Genomic DNA, 24,884 nt, shown 5'->3' on the forward strand with positions numbered 1-24,884 from the left:
AGCTGGGTGTGATGGCAGGCGCCTATAATCCAAGCTACATGGGAGGCTGAGGCAGAATTGCTTGAACCTGGGAGGCAGGGGGTTGCAGTGAGCTGAGATTGCACCACTACACTCCAGCCTGGGTGACAAAGCAAGATTGTCGGGGGGATGGCGGCGGGGGAAGACAAAAAGAAAAATCAATGTTCAGTGTCTTTGAAATGTTTATATTCTTTCAAGGCTCAACTCATTTATATAACCTTATCTAATCAAAGAATTCCATCCCAGGTCCTGTAGCACTTAAACACGTACCCTTGTTTGGTACTTAAATGCTTTATATAATGTTGAATTTCTAGTTAGATTTTCCAATAAAGTCTACTCCAAAACTATCTTAAACCTTATTGTATCTCAAGGAAGATACACTGCCTAACTGCTGACTTATAACATGTTTTAACCTGGCTCTTCAGGGGCTCAAAAAAAGTTGACAACTGTACTTGACTGAAGGACTGTTCATAACCTTTCAGCTCAAGAGAAATTCTTCTATTTACTCAATTTTCTAAATGCAGTTTTGAGGTAGCTAAATGAATAGTTATGAATTTTCATCAAGAGGCTAAAATCTGGAAGGCAAGTCATTAACTGGGAAGGACTCAGAATAGCAATTATTGTACCTGCTGGAATATTCCATCTTAAAGGTTCAGTTTGTAAACAACAAAAAACAAGTGTATACTGTGAACAAAAAGGTCCTTTTATAATTTAAGTCTCAGAAGTCTGTTAAAACTACAGTAAGCAAAAGCAAAACATGGTTTAATCATTTTTTATACTCTGTCTTTTAAGTATAATAATAATGTTAAAAACCTCTGTACCTTCATTTGCAACAACCAGTCAGGCATTACATTTACTAAATGAAGGTAAATAATGGCACAAAATAGAATTTACACATCAGATAGTAGGTTGTCCCATGATTTTCCAATATCAAATAAAAATCTAATGCAGAACCAGGAAAACTATTCAAACATTTTAACCTCCTTCTACTCCTTTCATTGGAAATGAGGTAGGTACGAGGTGCTTGAAACTGAGTGAAACACCCAAACCAGGATTTTTCTTATATAAGCAATTAAACTACTGCTTGTTTCAAATTTCTCTTTAGTTGGGTGTGGTAACCTGGAACAATTTCTTCATAGTACCATGAAAAATAAATGGTGAGATTTCCAACTGGATCCACAAATGCCTAAGTAGTCTAGAAACCAAAAGTCAACTACAACTGAAATACTTTAGAAACCATGGGCCGGGCGCGGTGGCTCAAGCCTGTAATCCCAGCACTTTGGGAGGCCAAGGCGGGTGGATCACGAGGTCGAGAGATCGAGACCATGCCGGTCAACATGGTGAAACCCCGTCTCTACTAAAAATACAAAAAACTAGCTGGGCGTGGTGGCGCGTGCCTGTAATCCCAGCTACTTAGGAGGCTGAGGCAGGAGAATTGCCTGAGCCCAGGAGGCGGAGGTTGCGGTGAGCCGAGACCGCGCCATTGCACTCCAGCCTGGGTAACAAGAGCGAAACTCCGTCTCCAAAAAAAAAAAAAAAAAAAAAAACAAAAAACCATGAATTAACTACCCACATTAACCCCACTCCACCCAAAATGCTCTAGAAGACATTATTACCACCAAATTGTTATTTTCCTAGACACACTATTTGACAGTTGACACTCTGCTCTTAAGTCACTCCCTTATTTCCATGGCTTTCAACTCAACCCTCAGTAGATGTCTCAAACATATAGATTTCCCCATTTTTAAGTCCTTGTCTCTTTCAACAGTTGTCTCTTCCTGTTTTTCTACTTGTAAACACCCTTACCCGGCCATTTCACCATCGTTACATTATTTGGATGGAATTCATCAGGGACATAGTTCTAAGTAGAGTGAAGAAGGGAAAATCACCAAGTAGAAAGAACAGATTTCTCATTATGTAGTAGGGAATGGTATGTTTTAACAATTATTAGAATGTATAGTATTCTGACCTTTTCAATTAAGTGCTGTTAACACCAAGTGGAGTTGGTTAGACAAACAGGCTGGGATTCCAGTGATACTGTGATCTTTACATTCAGAAAAGACTATGTAATCAAGAGAATGGTTCATAAATATATCTATCACTTTTCTTGAACTTAGGAGTTAGAAAAATCTGAGTGTCTGCAGTGTAGTCCAAATATGCATTACAAACATGTTTATCATTTTGTGCTTATAAACAACACCTTTAGAACTAGTAACACTTCTGGCCAGGGTGGCTCATGCCTGTAATCCCAGCACTTTGGGAGGCTGAGGCGGGTGGATCACGAGGTCAAGAGATTGAGACCATCCTGGCCAACATGGTGAAACCCCAACTCTACTAAAAATAGAAAAAAATTAGCCGGGAGTGGTGGCAGGCGCCTGTGGTCCCAGCTACTTGGGAGGGCTGAGGCAGAATCGCTTGAACCCAGGAGGTGGAGGTTGCAGAGCCACCAGTGAGCCGAGATTGCGCCACTGCACTCCAGCCTGGTAACAGAGCAAGACTCTGTCTCAAAAAAAGTCAGAACTAGTAACATTTCTTTGTTTTTAGAAGGCAAGCTATTTTTGTTAGTCTTGGCCCATTTTCTTGCAGGAAGAAGATGTTGACGTTAGGCCTGCAATAAAAAGCGAGGCTCCATTTACTCACAAAGTGAATATGAAAGCAAGATTTGAACAAATGGCCAAGGCAAGAGAAGAAGAAGAACAAAGAAGAATTGAAGAACAAAAGTTACTACGAATGCAGTTTGAACAAAGGGAAATTGATGCAGCACTACAAAAGGTACCAGGCTTACATATCCTTTATTTTCCAAAGATGCCCTCTTGAAACCCAGTCTAATTAGATGAGTTTAAAAAAATGTTTTAATAGCTTTCTTCAAGTCACTAGAATTTTTTTTTTTTTTTGAGATGGAGTTTCTCTCCTGTTGCCCAGGCTGGAGTGCAATGGCGCACTCTCAGCTCACCACAACCTCTACCTCCTGGGTTCAAGTGATTCTCCTGCCTCAGCCTCCCAAGTAGCTGGGATTACAGGCACGAAACACCACAACCGATTAATTTTGTATTTTTTAGTAGAGACATGGTTTCTCCATGTTGGTCAGGCTTATCTTGAACTCCTAACCTCAGGTGATCTGCCCACCTCAGTCTCCCAAAGTGCTGGGACTATAGGCGTGAGCCACCGCGCTGGGCCTGGATGTATTGTTAAGTACACTTTGTAGTAGGCATACTTGTATGCTCTTTACTTAAAAAAAATTTTACTTCAAAATTGTTACTATATCGCTGTAAATACTGTATTATAAATGCCAACCTGAATACACTTATTTTAACATAGAAAAGAGAAGAGGAGGAAGAGGAAGAAAACAGCATCATGAATGGCTCCACTACTGAAGATGAAGAGCAAACCAGAACAGGAGCTCCATGGTTCAAGAAACCTCTTAAAAACACATCAGTTGTAGACAGTGAGCCAGTCAGATTTACCGTTAAAGTAACAGGAGAACCCAAACCAGAAATTACATGGTGGTTTGAAGGAGAAATACTGCAGGATGGAGAAGACTATCAATATATTGAAAGGGGAGAAACTTACTGCCTTTACTTACCAGAAACTTTCCCAGAAGATGGAGGAGAATATATGTGTAAAGCAGTCAACAATAAAGGATCTGCAGCTAGTACCTGTATTCTTACCATTGAAAGTAAGAATTAATTACTCTTTTCTTCTTTTATTCTATTAAATTTTTTTTCCTTAAAATCACTTTTCTTCTTCTCTTTTTTAGCTGGTGACTACTAGCTCCCCTCCCCTCTTCCTGGAACTTTCTCTTTCACTCCAGCTTTCTTATTACATCCATCTTTTCTGTGGCGGGGCCAAAAAAGGAAACCAGGAGTGCCATTATGTTGACTTCTTACTCCTTTACATACGTCTTCAAAACACAGCTCATCTAAAGAATGCCGCCTTCTTTTCCACATGAACATCAGATTTATCACCTATTATGCAGTAACAGTCGGTAAAATGTACTTAATTGTGGGGTGGGAAATTACTCAATTATTCTATCAGAACCTATTATAAAGGCTGTGTATTTCCCATAGATGTTTACGACAACTGTTAAAAAAAACCTACGTAAAATATATTATTTTGCATGAATGTCATTTCTGAGCTTTTTACACCTAAAATTAGGTTGAAATAGCTGATTAATTTGGAACCTATCAATTTGAGTGGGCTTTTTCTTTAGTAGTATATCATTCTGGTTGTTGTAGTTTCAAAGTCTTTCTGAAGCAGATATATTGGGATTAGAACGGGGTGGGGAGGAGTGATACTCCTTTCACAGAAAAGTTGGAGTATAAGAGAAAAACAATAATTAAAGGACTTTTAAGAAACACTGCTTATACAGTGTTGAGTGTTGAGGATATTACACCTTATTTTTCAAACATATGTAATATATAAAGCAAATTTATGCTGTGATCTTGCCTGAACAGATTATATTTTAATGAAAAAAACTTTGTATTAATAGTTCATGCAAGAGAAAACACTTTCAGCATAGTCCAGCATTTCAAGATCTGTGTTAGATTTAAGAAAAAAGTGGCACAACCTTCAATTTAAAATTCTAGTCTTTAAAACAAGTTTGTAAATAATTAGCTATTATGTTCTATTAAGTTGTTTTATATATTAATTTTCTGGAATACAGTTTTATTTTACAATGTGATCTCAAATAAAGTAACTTCTGTATTTAAAAAAGTCTTATTTCTGTATTTTAAGACTTGTGCAACCAGATGTTACCCCTTTATCATTAAAACTTTTTTTTTTTGAGTCAGAGTCTTGCTCTGTCACCAGAGCTGGAGTGCAGTGGTGCAAACTCAGCTCACTGCAATCTCCGCCTCCCGAGTAGCTGGGACTACAGGCATGCACCACCACGTCCAGCTAATTTTTAGTAGACAGGGGTTTCACCATGCATTAAAACTTTTAAAAATCGTCTTTACTCACAGTAAACATTAAAAAAGTCAAGTAGAAAATTTTACCAATATATGTATAAAAAACACAAAGCACTCCCTTATAATATTCATCAATGTACATTTATTTATTGAGGAAACCATAATGAATACAAAATTACAGCAATCATGTGACCTTTTACATACAATGTCATTAAAGCAAACTCTAAACCACAGTTTGTAAAGTATTCAATTTACCTCAAGTCCAAGCTGCATCTCCCTAAGACACTGTTCCCATCACAGTAGCCATTTTAAGCCAATCTTCTTTTTACACACGGGTAGTTTCTGTAGAGAACATTTTTCTCAGGACGAAAATGCATCGAGCATGCATAAGAAAAAATATATATATATGTGCAAATACATTTAAGAGTTTTTTCTATAGGGGTATCACTGAAGAAAATAAAACCCTGGGATTCATTTGCTTATTAAAAGCACCAATTAAAAAAATCCCTCAAAAGTTTATTTGTGGCAAGAAAAATGAAGTCACTAACTCAACAAAAAATAAGGTTATTTTCAGAGCCAAAATTATCTTTAATTAGCTATTGTTAAAATGCATTTTAAAATGAGGCAGAATTTGCAGAAAATAAAAACAAGACATCCTCACTGATTAGTAAACTCTACATCATTATTCTACACAACAGATAACTTTCTAAGTAGAGCTGATTTTACTGGCAGAGTATTCAAATAAAATGCTATCACTTCTGAATTACTCCCCTTTCCCTCTGAAGGTACTCTGCTATTCCTACCCAACCCCACCCTTATGAATTAACTACCAAGATAATTTGTTTAAAGATATATTTTACAATGTTTAGAAACAACTAGTATCAAATTACTAGTTTTAGTATTAAAAGCATTTTTGATATTAAAAAAATAAAACAATACTTCTCATTTCTAAAAGAAACATCAAACCACAGAATTCTAAGTATCACCACACTAAGCTGTCTTAAAAAAATTAAAAAACATTGTCAAATTTTGTTTAAGTGTTAAATAAGTCAGTTCAATTTCAGTCTAAACTAAACATTGTTTCTAACACTAATATCCAATGCATTCAAATCAACTGGCTCACCTTTTCTGCTTTCCATTTATTTCAAACTTAAGATCAGCGTCATTTAAAATAATGCTTATAGTATCAGTGAAGGCTTATGGTAATGAATAAAAGAATTCTTATGAGACAGAAACAATGCCCCAATATCTATTATCATTCATCTATCTGTTTTTTTTTTTAAATAAAAATGCAATCTACAACTAACCAAACTCAACAGGCTCATAAGTTTCAATGAGCCCCTTTAATTATCAATCTTATATACCTATCATTTACTATTAAAACATACACACACATAAATGTGTAATAACTATGTAACTTAAGAAATTTAACAGTTCATGGAACATTTAAGATCAAGTGAATAGCACTTTAAAATGAAAAGTGATCAAAAGCAGGTACATTACACCCTATACCATATGTATGGGAAATACATTTCATATTTCTCAATTATGATTTGCCAATTTTACCTTCTACATTGAGCCCTTCTATGGTCCATGCTCATCGGCTCACCAATGGCATACACTCAAAGGATTCCTCTTTATGGGTAACTATCTCAGGACCTGATTTTATGAGCTATGATTTGGTGCTTGCAGCATCTTCAGCACTGTGTGTGAAAATGAAGGCAGTATTTTTGAATATTTTTCTTTGTTGCAGAGATAAGCAGGAGTTTTAAAAGGATCAGCACATTTTAGAAATAGAATAAACAAAACTGATAAGATGCTGCTTTCATACATTCATCTTAACTCAAAATATGTACCAGTTAAAATCATCTATAAAAACACACAAACATTTTAAACTGGCAAAAAAAATTAAATTAACGCAGCGTCAGTTATTAAAATATTATTAAATCAGAAAAATACTGGTTGCTACAGATTATGAAAGGTTATTTGCTATACAGTTAACATTTCACTGATGCACATGCCTTTTATCAAAACATACTGCCTTATAACTTTTTCCTTTTTCAGCATATAACTTTTGTCTACGAAAAAAACCATAATAAAATTCTAACCCATAACATCCTTACTGAATTATTATAGTTTAAGAATAAGAAAAAAAAATTAAGAAATTATAGCTTTGGAGGGCAAAGAAATTTTCTGTCAATCATATAAAACAGATTGTGAAGGCTGTTGAAGTTTCTAAACAAGTGATTTCCTAAATCTTGAAAACTGTGTAACTGTCCTTTCTTAATCTTAACACTTCTATATTTGGGAAAAAAATACAAAAAGATTTGGATGTAGTACAATTACTGCAGCAATCTACTCATCATTTTCTTGTTTTAATAAAAAAAAAAAAAGTAAAATAAAAAACATTACCCAGAAATGTAAACAGTTGCTTTAACAACTTACAGACTTTCCACTAAGTTGGTAGCATAAAATAACAAAATACATTTTGGGGAAGCAGTAGCAGATTGCCTTTGAATACACAACCACAAAAACCTCACAGGGACAACATTAATGTACTGAAATATTTATTTATATATGTCCTTAGGTTGTGCTTACCTGGTGCTTTTTGCAGCAGAACCTAAGGTGGAAGGTCTGGGAAGGCACTGTGAAGTATAAATAATTGCACTGTTTGCAATTAATAAAGATTTTAAACCTTAAATGAATAAAAGTCAACAGCCTCCAATTTGTGAGTTATGATACTGAATTCAACTGAACTAATTCTTCAGTTCAATTAATAAACGCACCACTTTCCTAAAAGGTCATCTATAAAACAGTATCATGCAAAATACTGCAATTGTTCACATCAATACCCTACTCTTAAAGATAATAGATAGCTAACTCCTTAACTATTAAACTTCAAACCAGAACTAAATATCCCGATCTAAATAAGGGTAAGGGAAATCACTCTAGGTTATATAAAACAATCAAAAAACATTTCAAAGTATCTACAATGAACGGTACACTGTACTGCTATTTCCATTCTGCAGGTAATCTCAACATTTATGTCCTTGTATTTCTTCCTTTAAAGTATATTTGAAACAACAAATGGTGCTCCCCACCAATGACAAAATACATATTTATGAAATGTGTTAAAATTGCTACATTGCTCATTATTTGCAAACTGAAATCCCCTGTCTAATACATTTCAAGATTTTCATATTAAATATAGAAGATATGCATATTTTACACTGAAAAACAATATTGTAGGAGCACCAGTGAATAATACTATTCAACTTTGTTAAGTATCAGTTTTCTTTAGCTATAGCTAAAGCACATAAAAAAAAATACTTACCCATTAAGCTCACTTTAAAAAAAAATACAGAACTATGTATTATTCTATGTTAAATTAAGAAGCAGTTATGGTTTTCCAAGATATCAGCACTGTATTCCAACATAATATTCACACAAAGTATGGCATTTGCATTATGTGGAACATTGACAAAAAGATACTGTTGCAGTTCATCAATTTGTCATTCTGATGTACTTACAGTGCAATGCTCCTTGAAGGAACACAATCAAGGATGATACACAGCACAGTCCTCCTCACCCCTACAGAGCTAGTTCTATACTGGCTGGATCAAACCTGCACTTCAACAGACAATGGCAAGACAGACTGTATTTGCATGTAGTCTAATATATTAATATGCAAAGAGCCAACAAATATGCAAAGAGTAAAACAATGGATTTCAACAAAATATCAGAACTTCAGCATGAGTGTTAAAAGAGTAATAAAATGATTTCAAGTACATAAAAAAATTAAGTTGATTCAATGATTGGACTTGTGCATTTACAAAACAAAGCTTATCTATACTGCATAAAGAAAAAAAAAAGCTTGAACGTTTCCATACCCCATTTATGTTTCAATGGCAGATGCAATGTAGCTATACTTTTTGCACACTATTCACTTTTCTAGCCTAAATTTAGAAAGAAACACACTAATATTATATACATTGAAAGAGTTGCTTTACATGGAAAAAAAAAACTGTTCTTATTAGACTACTCATATTCACTATCTGTAAACTGTTTAAAATTAGTTATGCTGAAACAGTCTCGGAAATCAAGTATTATCAAATTAAGAACAGAAAGGTTAACTGTTATAGCAGCAGTACAGGTCTGAAACAGTGGTCATGTATAAAAGGAAATTTCACTGTTAATGCAATGGAAGTATGCCAAAAGATCATTGTACACACATGCAGTTTTTAATCAAACAGAAGGGAAAAAAAATAAAGATACCAGGATTACTTGTGCTGAAAGAGCCAAATACAATAAATGGAAAAGATCCTCCAATCTACCACTATACTGCAAGGGGGGAAAAACATGCCAGTGTTTAAAAACTCAATATTTCATGGGGAAAGCTTATATATTTGTGTATATGTATCTTAATTTATCATTGCTAAGAAATTATGAATCCTTTAAATACCCACATATCCAACTTACCGACACAGGAGGTTTCATATCATTTATTGTAAAGCACAAAACAGGCATTTTAAAAGTGAAAGTATACATTGAAAAAGTACATTTATATCACAAAGCATCAACCACATAATAATTGCAAATACATTTGCTGGAATGTGTACATCTACACTAAATACTAAAAACAAACCAATTTTCATTTCTACACAGAAATATTAACCTCCTATCAGTAGTGATAGATATTTTGTACATTTTCAAAAAAAAAAAACAAAAAACAAAAAACAAAAAAAAAACACTATTTTAAACCAAAAACAAAATTAAGATCTTCATCAAGTCGTCTGCATCCATATATTTAACAAAGGTTTTTTTCCCCCACACAATGAAGCAAATACTGTATTGTCCACTTCTTATTATTGGCCCTGTGCAGAAGAGATACATAAGAAATACACAAAAAGTTAAAGAAAATCCTTGAAATGGAGCTAATTCAGGAGTGAATCCTTTAAGAAAGAAAAACTGGTTAATATATATGGTGGTGGCTTCTTGAATGATTTGCAAATCCCTGGGGGAAGAAAATTTATTTTTAAAATCAAAGGCATTGTAGTAATATTCAGCACTCAGAGGCCAGAAAGCATTATTAAAAAAAAAACCCAAATAATACACCATAGTACTTCAATTCATTTAGATAGTTACACTTTGCCAGATAAAAATTGAAAAGGCAAACATACTCCCAAACAGACAAACCGTAAACATGCAAAAAACATGACTGAAGTAGGAATCAACAAATTAGCAATTATATTATACCTGAGGTGCTGGAGGATGCTGTGGCATTCCCTGGGGACTTGTCTGGGCATAGTAGGCTGCTTGTTGTCTATAATACTCAGCCCAAGCTGCACTATAATCTGGCTGACCACCTGGAGGAGCCCCAGTTGGAGCAGGAACTGCTTGACCTTTGGGAAAAAAAAAAGAACTTTGTTGTTTTAACCACAACTAAAAGCCCAAAATAATCTCATTTCTAATAAAAACAATACCTTGCTTCTTGTAATATTCCTCCCAAGCCTTTGAATAATCTTGTGTCTGCCCTTGTTGACCTAAAAAAAACCCCCTAAATTTTAATACAAAATTGCATCCACTGTAATAAGACAAAACCACAGAGAGTCAGAATTGCTCCTGTTTTATTTAAAATATTCATTAGTAGTGTCAGCAAACTACTCTTCCAAAAAACGAAAAACAAAAAACCTCTGTCTTTTTGCCTTATAATTAATCATAACTTTTAGTTAGTTCTAGAGCATCATTATTAGTAAAAAACAAAATCAACCCCAAATCCACACTGCTTTAGCTAAGGAAGTTAAAAAATTTAGGCATAATATTGATTCAATTCTAGAATTACAAAAAGAACATTTTTTTGGGGAAAAAAAAAAGCCCATTTATAAAGGCAATGATTTAAAGACTTTATTAAGACCTAGCCAAGACTTTTTCCTGATTAGTAACCTATGAAGTGTATATATGTGTGTGTGTGTGTGTGTGTGTGTGTGTATACACACAAGAACTAGTAATAAGGTGGTTAAAGTATTAATACTGTACTCCAATTACAACACAAAGTTATTAAAAGTAACCTGACACGGAATAAAGAACAAGATCAATGAAACGTAACTCAGCTTTCATATCAGGTCTTTTTCCAAACAGATTGACTTTGCTGAATAAGAGAATAAAGAAATATAAAAATGAAATGCAATGGATGAATCTTAAATATAGTCTTTAAATAAACGATGGAATTTACTTTGAGAAAGGGTCTCACCCTGCTGCCTAGGCTGGAGTGCAGCAGTGCAATCATGGCTCACTGCAGCCTTGACCTCCCACCTCAGCCTCTAGAGTAGTTGGAACTATATAGGCCCACCACCCCTAGCTGACATTTTTCTACTGTTTTTTGCAGAGATGGGGCTTTGCCAAGTTGTCCAGGCTGGTCTTGAACTCCTGGGCTCAAGTGATCCACCTGCCTTGGCTTCCCAAAGTCCTGGATTATAGGTGTGAACCACCATGCCCAGCCATTGAGTGTAATTAGAGCAAACGGTCTTGTCCGCAACTTACTTTGAAATGGTGCACACACAAAAAACATACATATAAAGCACATACGTCAAACTTTTAAAAAATGATGAAGCTTAGTGGTGCCTTATTTCCCCAATTTCTGAAGGTATATAATTTTCTAAATAAAAAATCAAGAAGAGAGAATGTGTTTTCCTATTCAGTTTCTTTACTTGAGCACTATTTTATTTAGTTTGTAATTCACTTGGCTTTGTGAGATAATTACCATAGACAAAAATACTGGAGCATGGACATACAGGAAGCTGTTTTTATGTTTGTAATATGTTGCCAATAAGACCAATTTCATAGTTTCAGAAAGTGGTCTATCACCATTGTAAAACAGGTCACAGAATCAAAGTAACTGAGTGAATAAAAATTTAAGATTTTAAAAATGATTCTTTAAAAATGCATCTTTAAAAACACTCTTCTTGGGTAACAGAGAACTCTCATATGCTATTAAAAATTCTCTTATTTTCCTGGTTTCTATAAATAACTCTTAATTCAAGCAAATCTGAAACAGGTTTCAATATTTTAGAAACTGCCAAATACCCCAGTGTAACAATAGCAGTAAAACCATACATCGTCTCTTACAAGCTGCACACTTGAAACCAAACCTGATTAAGGTAGCAATTCTCTTCAGGTTTTAAATCCCATTGTAAGAGTTACTCATTTTAGAGGCAAATTAACAATTTTAGATGGCAGAAACAGGCATATGCATCAAGAAAATTCATCAATGTTCCCTTAAAAAACTATAGCCCCTGCAAACTCTTGTATCCCTGTGGAAAGTTAATAGTAAATATTTTAGAAATACTTTAGACTTTAGGGGAAAAACCAAATACTTGGTAGATAAGTTGTCAATATTTCAAACTCCAATCTTAAAAGATGTTCAAAAAAAGCTTATTTCACTCTTTCAATATAAAGGGCAAATGTGATTTATTTTGCCCAGCTGAAGTAGAGAAAGAACTCTTTCTCTGCTCCTTCAAGCATGTACTTCCTTTCCTTGCTCCCCTTATTCCTCTCTTTAGTTACTAGACATTTTGTTTTTGTTTTGAGACAGGGTCTTGCTCTGTCACCCAGGCTGGAACATAGTGGTAGTGATGCGATCATGCCTTAGTTACTGTTTGATGCCAGATAGTTCAATCTATACTTCAGCTGAACATTATCTAATATTTATTACAGTTTTATAATTATAATGTATAAAGTTTAACCTTAAATTTCTTTCATCCAAAAGAAAAAACTTTCTCTAGAGTTAGCTTGTAAAATTCTATTAGAGCCCAAGAGCCAGCCTTGCTTGAATAGACTTTCACACTCAGCTGTCTTCCTATACACCTGCGCCTTTCCCAAAATCCTCACTCTACCCTCTTTTAGGCTTAAGGTACCAGATTCTTAAGGGTTCAGAGTCTACCACATCAGTCCTTATCATAAGGGCCTTCCTTAAATCAAACTTTCCCCAAATGTCTTTACTTCTCCTCCAAACAAGAATTACTCCTTTCTGCTTTGAAACCCTGTTTGTTCTCTTAAGGGTCTCTTATAAAAATTCCCTCTTTTCCAGCTTCAAAAACGAGTACTCATCTCTAGATTGCTGCCATTCCTTATAACTCCCTTTTTAAACTCTGAAATCTTATCAAGATTTTCTCTACTTGGGAGGCTGAGGCAAGAAAATTATTTGAACCTGCAAGGCAGACACCGCAGCAAGCTGAGATTGTGCCACTGCACTCCAGCCTGGGTGATGGAGAGACTCCGTGTGGAAAACAAAAAAAAAATTTCTTGGTTTGGTGCTATCCTGGGGAATTTAGAATTGTTTTAAAAAATAAAACTAATTTTGGAAAACTTAACCCACATCTGTTTTCAATAGTTTTTTATTTTTATTTTATTTATTTATTTTTGAGATGGAGTTTCGCTCTTGTTACCCAGGCTGAAGTGTAATGGCGCGATCTCGGCTCACCGCAACCTCCGCCTCCTGGGTTCAGGCAATTCTCCTGCCTCAGCCTTCTGAGTAGCTGGGATTACAGGCACGCACCACCATGCCCAGCTAATTTTTTTTTTTTTTTTGTATTTTTAGTAGAGATGGGGTTTCACCATGTTGACCAGGATGGTCTCGATCTCTCGACCTCGTGATCCACCCGCCTCGGCCTCCCAAAGTGCTGGGATTACAGGCTTAAGCCACTGCGCCCGGCCCCAGCAATATTTAATTAAGTTATTTCTATGTCACATTTCCCCATAAAGGATTCAAAACCATCTAGCACAGTATCTCTAACTGGCAGGGAAATGGTAAAAAAATAAAGACAAGGTGAAATGTCTTCCCTTAACAATAAAAATTAGAATTCAACACACCTACTCAGTTTTAGCAAGTAAAAGGTAAGAAGACTAAACAGTAAACATATTAATGGCCATATTACAAATAATCAATAAGGTTAAAAAAAGCACAGAATCCAAACTCATTCCTCAGTAATTAACTAAATCCATTAACAGACCTTTGTTTCTACCTACTTAATAATAACTAGGGATATATCTAGGCACCATTACCCATTGAGAAAACAGAAGTTGAAGCTAATGATTTTTAACCTCAACATGTGACCAGGTTTCACTACGCTGCCAAGGTTGGCTTCAATCTCCTGGGCTCAAGGGATCCTTCCATCGTTAGCCTCCCAAGCAGCTGGCGCCACTGCACATGGCTCATGCCAAAGTCTTTTAAAATGGTGATGTTATTTCATTAAAGTTAAGTTGATTAGAGGTCAGCATCCCTATTCATTCTAAAAAGGATCCCAGTTCAGAAAATAAATTATGTAACCAACCTTAACCAGAGTATGCTGTTTTTAAATTAAAATTTTCTTTTTGCAGAATTTTAGCTACTACAGATCCGCCCAAGCTAGGTCACAAGAACATAAATTAATCTGTTACAGCCTCAGAAATAGAAGGAACATGATTCTCCTAAAAAGCCATTCTAAGAGGAAAAACATTTTTTTCTTTCTTTAAAAAGAAACCAGTTAGCCGGGCGCGGTGGCTCAAGCCTGTAATCTCAGCACTTTGGGAGGCCGAGGCAGGTGGATCACGAGGTCGAGAGATCGAGACCATCCTGGTCGACATGGTGAAACCCCGTCTCTACTAAAAATACAAAAAATCAGCTGGGCATGGTGGCGCGTGCCTGTAATCCCAGCTACTCAGGAGGCTGAGGCAGGAGAATTGCCTGAACCCAGGAGGCAAAGGTTGCGGTGAGCCAAGATCGCGCCATTGCACTCCAGCCTGGGTAACAAGAGCGAAACTCCGTCTCAAAAAAAAAAAAAAAAAAAAAAAAAAAAGAAACCAGTTATGCAGAACATTGCTATCACCAGGTATATGTAATTTTACACCTAGAAGATTAAAATCATCACCCTTCTAGAAATTTTTCTTTCTGCGGAGAATAAGAAATATTCTTTGGCAAAGAAAACATTGAAATTTACAATTTACATTGAGAATCAGAAGAAGACCATTATCTGATGACAAAACTCTACCTAAACTATAGATTCTTTTTCTGCTAGTGAAGGATAGGCAACTTCACCAATTTAGCTTTCATTTGTGTCATCTAGCTGTAATATGTGATAATTTTAAATGACTAAGAGCAAAAGCAGCTGAAACATAGTGATCTGTCCAGAAATAAAGTATCAGGTTCCAAATGGTCCCTAAACAGACAAATCTGGGAGACAAGCTTGGGAAGCAGACCCTCTTGGAAGCCAAATTCTGGTTCCATCACTTAGTAGTTTGTAACTCAGTTTTGTATGGTTTCTAATCTGTATATGTGAAATATCAGTGAAGATACAGTTCTCTTCCTTCACAGCAGTTTGTAGTTTGCATATTACTTAACATATCCCCCCATCAGCATTTAATACCTGAAAGGGCAGTACTCTTAGCCAATATGCCCATAATTGTAGTCTCAGCATCTATCATTATGCTCGGTATGTGCTATATAGTTGCTGAAAGAACATGCAAATGTTAAGTAATTTACTTTCCACCAATGCAGGTTAATTCTTACCTGCTTATTTTGCAGCAAAAATAATGGTATAAGACACAATCAATTTTTGCTTGACACACTAAAATCCAACCTTATGCGATTTAGACTAATAATATATATAACTGTCATTGTCAAAAGTATTGTAATGTCCAATAGTGTATGCGCCACTGAGGAAATTTCTAGTTTCAATTAATAACTGGTTGAGAAATGCAATTAGAAATAAAAAGACTTCCTTGCTATGTAACCACAAATTTAAAACTATCATTTGCAACTGTCTTGATATGTCTATAAGTCCAGTGATTTTATTCAATTATTCTCTTCCTGAAGGTTTTAAAAGTTAATAAATGGATGAAAGTCATCTAAGGTAATACAAATATGCTTTTAACAAATCTCCAAAGTTCTAATATATATTTGCTAAGTGTTTCAACCTAATTATGTATTTTCAAGAAATGTATAAAACATACCCATTTTCTTGTAGTATTCTTCCCAAGCCTTAGTATAATCAACCTGTCCAGCTGGGGCTGGATTCTGCTGATCTCCTTGTTCAAGCAAAACAAAAAAAAGAATGGAATTAAAGTTTTTAAAAGGCAATTTTAGGCATTTCCTTCTGATCCTTGGGTGTAGGAGCTGGCAGATGCCTGCAATGTGACAGTGAGGGTAAGAAGGAGGTACTCTGTGGTAGTGGCATTGTTACTGGTGCCAAAGATAGAACGTACTGGGGGTATAGAAGTGGTGGACAGAGAAGAAAACCAAACTATCTGGACGACTGGTTATGCTGAACATGTCTTATCAAATAAGGAAATACATTGAGGATGCCAGGTTTCTCACCATTTCTAATTACAAAAAAGGAAAAGGCTTGAAAACCCCAAAATGCTGAAATGGATGTGGTGATATGAACGTAGTTTTAAAAAATATATACAGTTATCAATGTTTATGTATTTTTTGGTTTGTATATGTGAGTATGCATGTATGTAAATACATTTCCTAGCTCTGTTGAAAGAAGCTAGAAGCAATGACACCTCAGTAGCAACGAGCATACTCAGTCTTGTTTTGAACCACCATATTCTACTAAAAGGAATTAGAGCTCCTCGAAGCAATGGCTGTCTCAAGGGCTGGAGCCCAGAAAGCAAAAAATCACAATCTTACTGTGCCAGACAGTAAAGTGCTTACAAGAAAGACAGGTATTTCAAAAGGATATAGGCAGCACCCTGAATATACTCCCTGACTGGACAATTCAGGATAATCTGATTATCAAAATTATAAGTACTTTAAAAATATAACCCATTACAAAAACCAGAAATCCACAATGATGCAAAGAATATATCAAATTGATTTACTGATTTGGAGGTCTGTATGATGGTTATATATTTTTGAAGAAGTACCCAACAGGGCATCATGTCTACAGTTTAGTCTTAAATCAATTTCTTTCAGATTATATTGGATATAATTAGTTTACTTCAGAACTAATTGTAATGGATAATTTAAATAAATACACACAGACACAGATATATGATATAGATGGTAACAGAGTAAACAAGGGGATAAAACATTAACAGCTGGGCTGTCTGGGTGCTCCTGGAATTGTTCTTACAACTTTTATGAAAGACTGAAATTTTTTTTTTTTGAGACGGTGTTTCACTGTTGTTGCCCAGGCTGGTGTGCAACAGCAGGATCTTGGCTCACCACAACCTCAACCTTCCGGGTTCAACTGATTCGCCCAAGTAGCTGGGACTACAGGCATGTGCCACCATGCCTGGATAATTTTTTTGTATTTTTAATAAAGACAAGGTTTCACTGTGTTAGTCAGGATGGTCTCAATCTCCTGACCTTGTGATCCACCCACCTCTGCCTCCCAAAGTGCTGGGATTATAGGCGTGAGCCACCACGCCTGGCTGTAAAGTCTGAAATTACTTCCAAGCAACAATTTAAAAAAGGAAAAGTCTGCTTCAATTATAATTAAATGTTAGAAATTTTACGTATTATACAGTGATCTACTTCATACATAATTCCAAACACAAGTTTTGACTTTCACATATAGTAAGTTCTTTAGTTACCTTGTCCATTAGTTTGAGTTGTAGTTGGTGCACCTGCAGGGGCTGCTGGTGGTGGCTGTGCTTGCTGTTGGTAATAGTGAGCATAATAAGCAGCCCAAGCTGCTGAATTTGGATCCGTTCCTGCCTTAGCTAAAATAAATAAATGAAAGTTCAAGATTTGCTTGTGAAGTCTGCAATTCTCTCTCTCTCTCACTCACACACACACACACACACACACACACACACACACACACACAAACACCCAGCTCTCTGGCAAATATACAGTCCCCAAAATTAACTAGAACATTTAAAAAAGTAAATTAAAACTTTAAATTTTTCTATTATTTTTGTTGTCACCATCAGCTTTTAATAAAGAAAACCAACGCTCAAAGATCAAGTGACTTTCCTAGGTTAAAAAAAACTACTGAGCAGCATAACTGCGATGTGAATAAAGGTCTTTTGGCTCCAAATCCAACGCTCTGTCTCAAACCATCCTGTGCCCTTGTTTTTTTCTAAACTGGTTGGTTTCGCCTCAAGCACAAACAGCTCTATATGGCAGATGACTAAAGAAAAACATTTCTAGGGGCTAACCTGTATGAGAAAGAAACAATTATTTTAGAATAATGAACTTTGTCCTTATTTTCAATGAAAATACAAAAATCTTAAAAAAAAAAGTATTAGCCACATTTCATCCTATTTCACATTGAATGTTATCAACCTGATATTATCTTACTTGAAATTCTTCATTCTCTAGAATCTTCAGGATAGTCAAAGCTTAAGTATAGCCTATCATCCAGCATCTTTAACAGTCTGAACCCCTTAGCTTATCCTTTCAATTTCACCCTCATCTCTCCTTGTCATATCTCTTCAACACCCAAGCTCCAGCCACAACACAGTGAGTATGCACTTTTCAGAAATCACTATGTCCATGTCTAGGCTTTCAGCTATGCTGTATCTCCTCTACACTGGACTGACCCTCACTTATCTCCCACTTATCTCAAACTGATTTATGAACAGTTTGAGATGTCTCAATATTCTAGAAACCAGAAATAACTTGATTCTGTCCTTTATACTAGGAATACCATACAATCAGAACTTTTCAATTTTCTATCATGTCTTCATTCTGAATAGTAGCAATTCTCAGCTGCTTAACAAAGGTTAGTCAAGTTTGAGAAAAAGGAGCAAGCATTTCTAGAAAAAGAAAATTACAAGGTAATATAATTACAAGGTGTTATTAGGACACCCTCCAAGCTTTTCTCAATTGCCCAATGTACTGCTTTCCTATGTTGAATATTTACATATCTCAAGTGTCATTAAATATATATATATTTAGGTAGCTATATTGTATATATGTTTATATATTTATGACAGAGTCTCACTCTCACCCAGGCTGGAGAGCAGTGGTGCGAACTCAGCACACTGCAATCTCCACCTCCTGGGCTCAATCAATTCTCTGCCTCAGCCTCCTAAGTAGCTGGGATCACAGGTAACTGCCACCACACCCAGCTAATTTTTGTATTTTTAGTAGAGACAGGGTTTCACTATGTTGGCTAGGCTGGTCTCCAACTCCTGACCTCAAGTGATCCACCCACCTCACCCTCCCAAAGTGCTGGGATTACAGCAACATTAAGTGTGAGCCCCAGCACCTGGTCATTATCTGTATATTAATCAAGAAATCTAGGCATTTCACTTGATGCAATGCCTGGATAAAGAATTTGAGATAAAACTGACTTTAGGAAGTGTTATTTCTACTCCCAAATGTGTAAACCACACAAAAAAACCAGTCTCAGTTATGACTAACTAGTATGTAGTAAGAATTTACTAAATATTCACTCAACCCAAGATTCATTTATCACCTTATAGATAAGAAAACAAAGCTTAGAGGAGTTCAAAAACTTGCTTGACATTCTCACAATTAGCAAACTGTAGGACTAGGACTGATCTAGGTCCATTTGACTCTTAAGTCTAAATTCTTGACCACTATACACAAATCCTTAAGACCCTTTTTTTTTTTTTAAAGTTTTAGTTCAGGTAATATTAAAACATTACATTATTCTAATGCAAGCAATACCTACCGCAGATACCCAGTAATCCTTTGATAAATCTGAGCTGGGCCAGCCAGCTGGTTTTAGTTAAATGGGTTACTTCTTACCCAAAGACCATGCTGCAACCACATTCACTGACCAGCTTCTACAGTGGTGACTTCACTACTACTCCCAGTGGGAAACTCAACTTGCGATACAAAGGCCACTTCCACTTCTTATTCCCATTATTTTTTCCTCAATCATGCTACCTATCCAATAGTGCTCAAGACACAATCCTGGCAGATCCAAGTTACCCAATATAAATCTTCCCCTTAACCTACTCAAACTCTTGAATCTCATTACTAGCTTACTTATACTATCCCAATTAGCTGACATCAGGGAAAGAAGAGCCCCTTCATTCTCCAAAAATTATTATATTCCGTACCCTGTGAACCATTCTATCCTAAGTGTTGTTTATGCCGGGAGTGCATTCTTTTGCTATAGAACACAACCCCAACTTTGCATACTCATTTCCTAGCACAACTCAAGTCGTTCCCTGAATTAATGGAAGTTGTGGTTATTTGGTAACTGCCATGACATCATATTCCAAACAGCACCCTTCCTATGAAGTAAACAATCAGGCAATTTCCTTGACATTAATTCCTTCAAGTTTTTTTTTTGGGATGAACATATGTGTAGAAAGTAATCCATAATTGAATATACCTTCTTTGAAACTACTCCAGTGAAAGAGGCCTAAAAAGTAGGTAGCAGGTGAGAAAAAAGGGATCATAAATAAATGTTAATTGGTTTCAAAGAATGACTCTTTGACCAAGATGGAAAGCAAACTACAGGGTATGGAAAAATCCAAGAACAGAACAGGATGTAATATATATGCAGAATCCAGATCCGAATATAGAAAATAATTACATGTATTTGGGTTTTAGTGTGCAGTTATTAAACACAGGCCTGATTTTTACTCACATGAAGCTGTCACATGAGGAGTACTAGAACAGACAGTTTATCTTACTTGACAATTTGGAAGTTTAATGCACAAATACTTAACACTCTGTTAGACTGTAACATATATATACATATATTTAAAGAGATGGGGTCCCATTCTATTGTCCAGGGGAGTGCAGTGGTGCACCTACAGCTCGCTACAATCTAGTACTTCGAGGCTCAAACAATCTTTCTATCTCAGCCTTCTGAGCAGCTGGAAGTATAGGTGTGTACCACCCTGCCCAGCTAACTTAAAACAAATTTTTTAAGAGATGAATCCTGCCATGTTGCCTAGGCTGGTCTCAAGCCTCAGCCTCAGTGCCCGGCCTCTATCACATAATTTTCTAAGTGTAAAAACTATTTTTTCATAGATAATGCCACAATTAATACACTACACATTTGACATCACTGGTTTCTAAAACCTATTGCACTGTACTCTTTCTGGTAGCTTTTAGCTTTTAACATTCTGCTATATCAACTCATAAGAAAGTCAAATGCAAGCAGAAAGAAGTTCCATAAAAGCAAAGATCATATACATGTCAGTCCTATACACTGAGTTGGCGGCAGTGCCTAACACTGTTGAAAGAGTAAAGTGAGTGAAGGTGATGCATACAAATGTAGACTACTAGAAAATTTAATAATGTAACAGGAGTGGGAAATAATACAGATAACACACAAATGATAAGCATCTTGTACCTGGATCAGGAGGAGCCTGCTGCTGCCAGTGTGGATATGCATTTCCCCATCCCTGGGGAGCATATGGGGCTGGGGGACCACTGAAAAGAAAAATCAGTATAAAAATACAGTCCATGAACTAGAATCTTTGGGGAAAAACCCACAACTAAACCCAATACTTACTGAGGAGCTGGGCCTGGTGGTCCTGGATTATAAGGTGCAGGATTGTATGGTCCCATTGGAGTTCCAGGCCCTGGAGGCCCAGGAGGCCCATGGGGGCCTGGGACACCATGGGGCCCATGGGGTACAGGTGGCCCTAGAGGATTTACTGGGCCCTACAGAAAAAGGAAGACAGAAAAATCAGCAAAACACAGTAGTGGTTAAACAACTCTACGGCTAAATAATAATCCATTTCTACCCTCTTATATTCACAAGCAACAAATTTTAGGTTTTCCTTCCTTTCCTCATTCATTTTGCAAAACCTATTTTATCTGCCACAATAATGAGACATGCAAAATTTACTAAAATCAACGGTAGCAATTAAATACAATTTAAATTCATATTAGCAATTAAATTTCCTTTAGCTTGTTTGTGAACAGCAGTAGTTCCCTTTTCTTTTTATAATTCTTACTTTTACTATCTCTTTTTCATTTCAATCACATAAATTAGGTCCTTATCTTCAGCTCTTCTCTCTATATCTACTCACCTAACATGAGACAACTATCTTGACAATATATTCCCAAACTGCTTGGGTCTTGTATCAATTGCCTTCTGAACACCTCACTGATAAATGTGACAGCTAGCTGGTTCACTATCAAACTGAAATCCACCTCACAACCTCTTTCTGTCACTGGAACCCCATTCAGATCTATAATTTATATCCTTTTTGGCTTTTCTGGTATTATAAATTTTAATAGCACAAAAATTCCCTTTTTAATTCATTCAACAAATCAGGGTATTTTATATCTTTATCATGCATGCAGGCCACATCATAATTAATAATGCTTAATCGATTTCTGTTTCGTAAAGCCAACTTGCAAAGACATTACGCTTAACTGTCCTAAAATGCTCCGAGTAGTAAATACAACCGGTTGACATGTTGGACAAAATGCTAACACTACATTTCGTTGTCAGTTTCTCACAGCAAAACAGGGAAACTAAACATCACGACCTTTAAAGTTATTTTTATTAACTTGTCTCTTTAAATATTCAATTGCTGTCATCTCTCACTTATTATCCATGACCTATTCTTTCCAAGTAGTAAAAATAACACTGAAAAAGTAGCAACAATTTTAGGGCTATGTGCCATTCTTTTAAGTGATACACACATGAACATTGATTTAATCCCTACAACTCTATGAAGTAGATACTATTACCCTCATTTTACAGAAGTAAATCAAGGCACAGAAAAGCATGAGTAAACTTCAAAGTCACACAGCCAGTAAATGATTCATATGATTTTAAACCCAGGCAACCTGCCTACAGAATTCATGCTCTTAATAACCATACCAAATTGCTTCTCTAAAACAAGCTATCTTGTTTCTCCATGAATCCAACAGAAATACTGATCCATGCATGTGAGGCTAATCAAAATCCAAGATGTGCTATTCATATTCACTCTTTGCCATGGCATCAACCTCTATCATTATTCCATAAACACATCATTTTTTGAACAATTAAAATAACTGTCCATACAAAAGAACTTACAACTTTTGTGTATATTTTGTAAGATGTTCCTTACATGTCTTTTGTACATCTATTTTTGTCTTCCCAAGTAGACAGAAACAGTATCAAACTTGTTTTGCATCCCATTTACAACATGGCAAATATCAAAAAGAATTTTCCTAGAAAATTCTGATTATTAATAGTTTAAGATGCTCCCGTACACTTTGTGTTAAAAATCCCAGTAAGATACCATCTGCCTCATTTACAAAAAAGCAGTCAAAGCTTTTCATACTTTTTTTGTTCTAACAGAAAACTTTTATAGAGAAAAAATTTTCACATTTGGCTGTGCATCAGAATCACCCAAACAACTATGTAAAATTAGATGCTGGGCCCTATCCCAGACATTTTGTCAGGTCTGTCTCTATAAATTATGTGTAAGAGTAAGAAGCACCCAAATAGTCTACACTGTAAACCAAAGAAAATTTATGAGCCAGTCCAAAAGCTAGGATTTGTGAATTTCTACTGGAGAGTCGGAGATACATCTGATTTATCTTGTTTGCTTCACTGGGGTTCAGTATAGTAAAACCTTAATAAATAATGAATTCCATTAACTATTTCCTTCAAGTATGTTCCACAATCCTACACCAACAATATCATCATTCCTGCAGGTAACACTACCCTCTCTTATCTATCCACACCCAAATGTAAGGTTGTTCTCAAAACCTGTAACTGCATATTTAATAATGTTATTTTCATTGCTAAAAAATCTACATGTTGTACTATATGTATCAAAAAATCTACAAATGCAGACTAATACTTACACATATTCCTCTGATGTATTTGAATAAACGTCTTATTTAATTAACTACAGTCTAAGGGTCTACACTATAAACTAAAAGTTTAGCCGGGAGACTGGAGTCGAAGTCCGTGAGTCAGCCATAATGGCAGGTGAAGAAATTAATGAAGACTATCCAGTAGAAATTCATGAGTATTTGTTAGTCTTTGAGAATTCCATTGGTGCTGTGGATGAGATGCTGAACACCATGATGTCTGTTTCTAGAAATGAGTTGTTGCAGAAGTTGGACCCACCTCAATAATCAAAAGTGGATTTGGTTTCTGCATACACATGAAATTCAGTGTTTTGGGTTTATTTGGCAACTCAAGGAGTTAATCCTACGGAACATCCAGTAAATCAGGAATTGGAAAGAATCAGTATATATGAACAGAGTCAAGGAAATAACAGACAAGAAAAAGGCTGGCAAGCTGGACAGAGGTGCAACTTTAAGATTTGTAAAAAATGCTCTCTGGGAACCAAAACTGAAAAATGCATCAAAAGTGGCCAGTAAAGGAAAACGTAAAACGTAAAGTTAACTTTTTGATTTTGATGTACGCATATTCAAAAAGTACATCATTTGTTTCCACAAAATAATTCTGTGGCAGTGCAAGGTTTAAATGTTTCTTATTGAATTTATACATATATTTACAGTAAATTTGTAAAGCTGAATACTTTCCAAAGATTGTTATCTTTACTGATTCGCACTATGAGGATTTAAACATTGTGATATATTTTATATTTATAATTTACCATCTCTTTTGATGAGATTCTTATTTCTTTATATAGGTCAATCTTGCAAGTACCATTTTATAAGCAACTGTGAAATTTAAGTAAAACGTTCTTCGTAAACATTTTTACTATTTTAAATGAATAATGACCTTATGAAGTACGCTTTCTGTAGACTGAAATGATAGGTATATCTATTTTCACTATATGACATTAAGAAAGCATGAAACGACCTAAACGTTCATTGTTTTCTGTATAGTTACTTTATCATGTTTTCATGATCTTAGGAATTACTGCTTTGTTGATATTCAGAGTGTGAAACTAAAACTTTATAGTTGTACTTTAATTCTTGGCATGTTGCCTCTATGTCCCATTTAAAATAAAATACATTCTCATTAACTTTAGATGGGAAATAAGGTTGTATGTTGATGGAAAAATTTTGGCATGATGACTATACTCTCTCAATAAAGGCTGAAAATG

The 24,884-nt window shown here is 35.6% G+C and overlaps 2 protein-coding genes and 1 pseudogene across 21 annotated transcripts in view; 2 read left to right on the forward strand and 1 right to left on the reverse strand.

Moving 5' to 3' along the window:
* The window catches only part of NEXN (nexilin F-actin binding protein), a 45,687-nt gene extending 40,884 nt beyond the window's left edge, over positions 1–4,803 (forward strand). For 3 of the 5 annotated variants that reach the window (XM_074381040.1, XM_074381041.1, XM_074381042.1), the window contains 3 exons: positions 2,584–2,790; positions 3,337–3,694; positions 3,776–4,803. In XM_074381040.1, the coding sequence (XP_074237141.1) occupies positions 2,584–2,790; positions 3,337–3,694; positions 3,776–3,789 (579 nt within the window). In that variant the 3' untranslated portion in view covers positions 3,790–4,803. Of the gene's footprint in view, positions 1–2,583; positions 2,791–3,336; positions 3,706–3,775 lie in introns of those variants that run through there. The other 2 variants (XM_010347340.3, XM_010347360.3) reach the window with 1 other exon arrangement.
* Positions 4,804–5,049: 246 nt separating this feature from the next.
* Positions 5,050–24,884, reverse strand: part of FUBP1 (far upstream element binding protein 1) — a 36,748-nt gene continuing 16,913 nt past the window's right edge. For 4 of the 16 annotated variants that reach the window (XM_074381047.1, XM_074381046.1, XM_074381044.1 and 1 more), the window contains 7 exons: positions 21,362–21,513; positions 21,200–21,279; positions 17,502–17,630; positions 15,912–15,986; positions 10,409–10,468; positions 10,182–10,327; positions 5,050–8,555 (listed from right to left, as the gene is read on the reverse strand). In XM_074381047.1, the coding sequence (XP_074237148.1) occupies positions 8,517–8,555; positions 10,182–10,327; positions 10,409–10,468; positions 15,912–15,986; positions 17,502–17,630; positions 21,200–21,279; positions 21,362–21,513 (681 nt within the window). In that variant the 3' untranslated portion in view covers positions 5,050–8,516. Of the gene's footprint in view, positions 8,556–9,409; positions 9,800–10,181; positions 10,328–10,408; positions 10,469–15,911; positions 15,987–17,501; positions 17,631–21,199; positions 21,280–21,361; positions 21,514–24,884 lie in introns of those variants that run through there. The other 12 variants (XM_010347302.3, XM_010347294.3, XM_010347265.3 and 9 more) reach the window with 8 other exon arrangements.
* LOC101029084 (nuclear nucleic acid-binding protein C1D pseudogene) lies at positions 23,753–24,284 on the forward strand (annotated as a pseudogene).

This window comes from Saimiri boliviensis, chromosome 11 (genome assembly GCF_048565385.1).
Source record: "Saimiri boliviensis isolate mSaiBol1 chromosome 11, mSaiBol1.pri, whole genome shotgun sequence".
Classification (NCBI taxonomy): Eukaryota; Metazoa; Chordata; class Mammalia; order Primates; family Cebidae; genus Saimiri; species Saimiri boliviensis.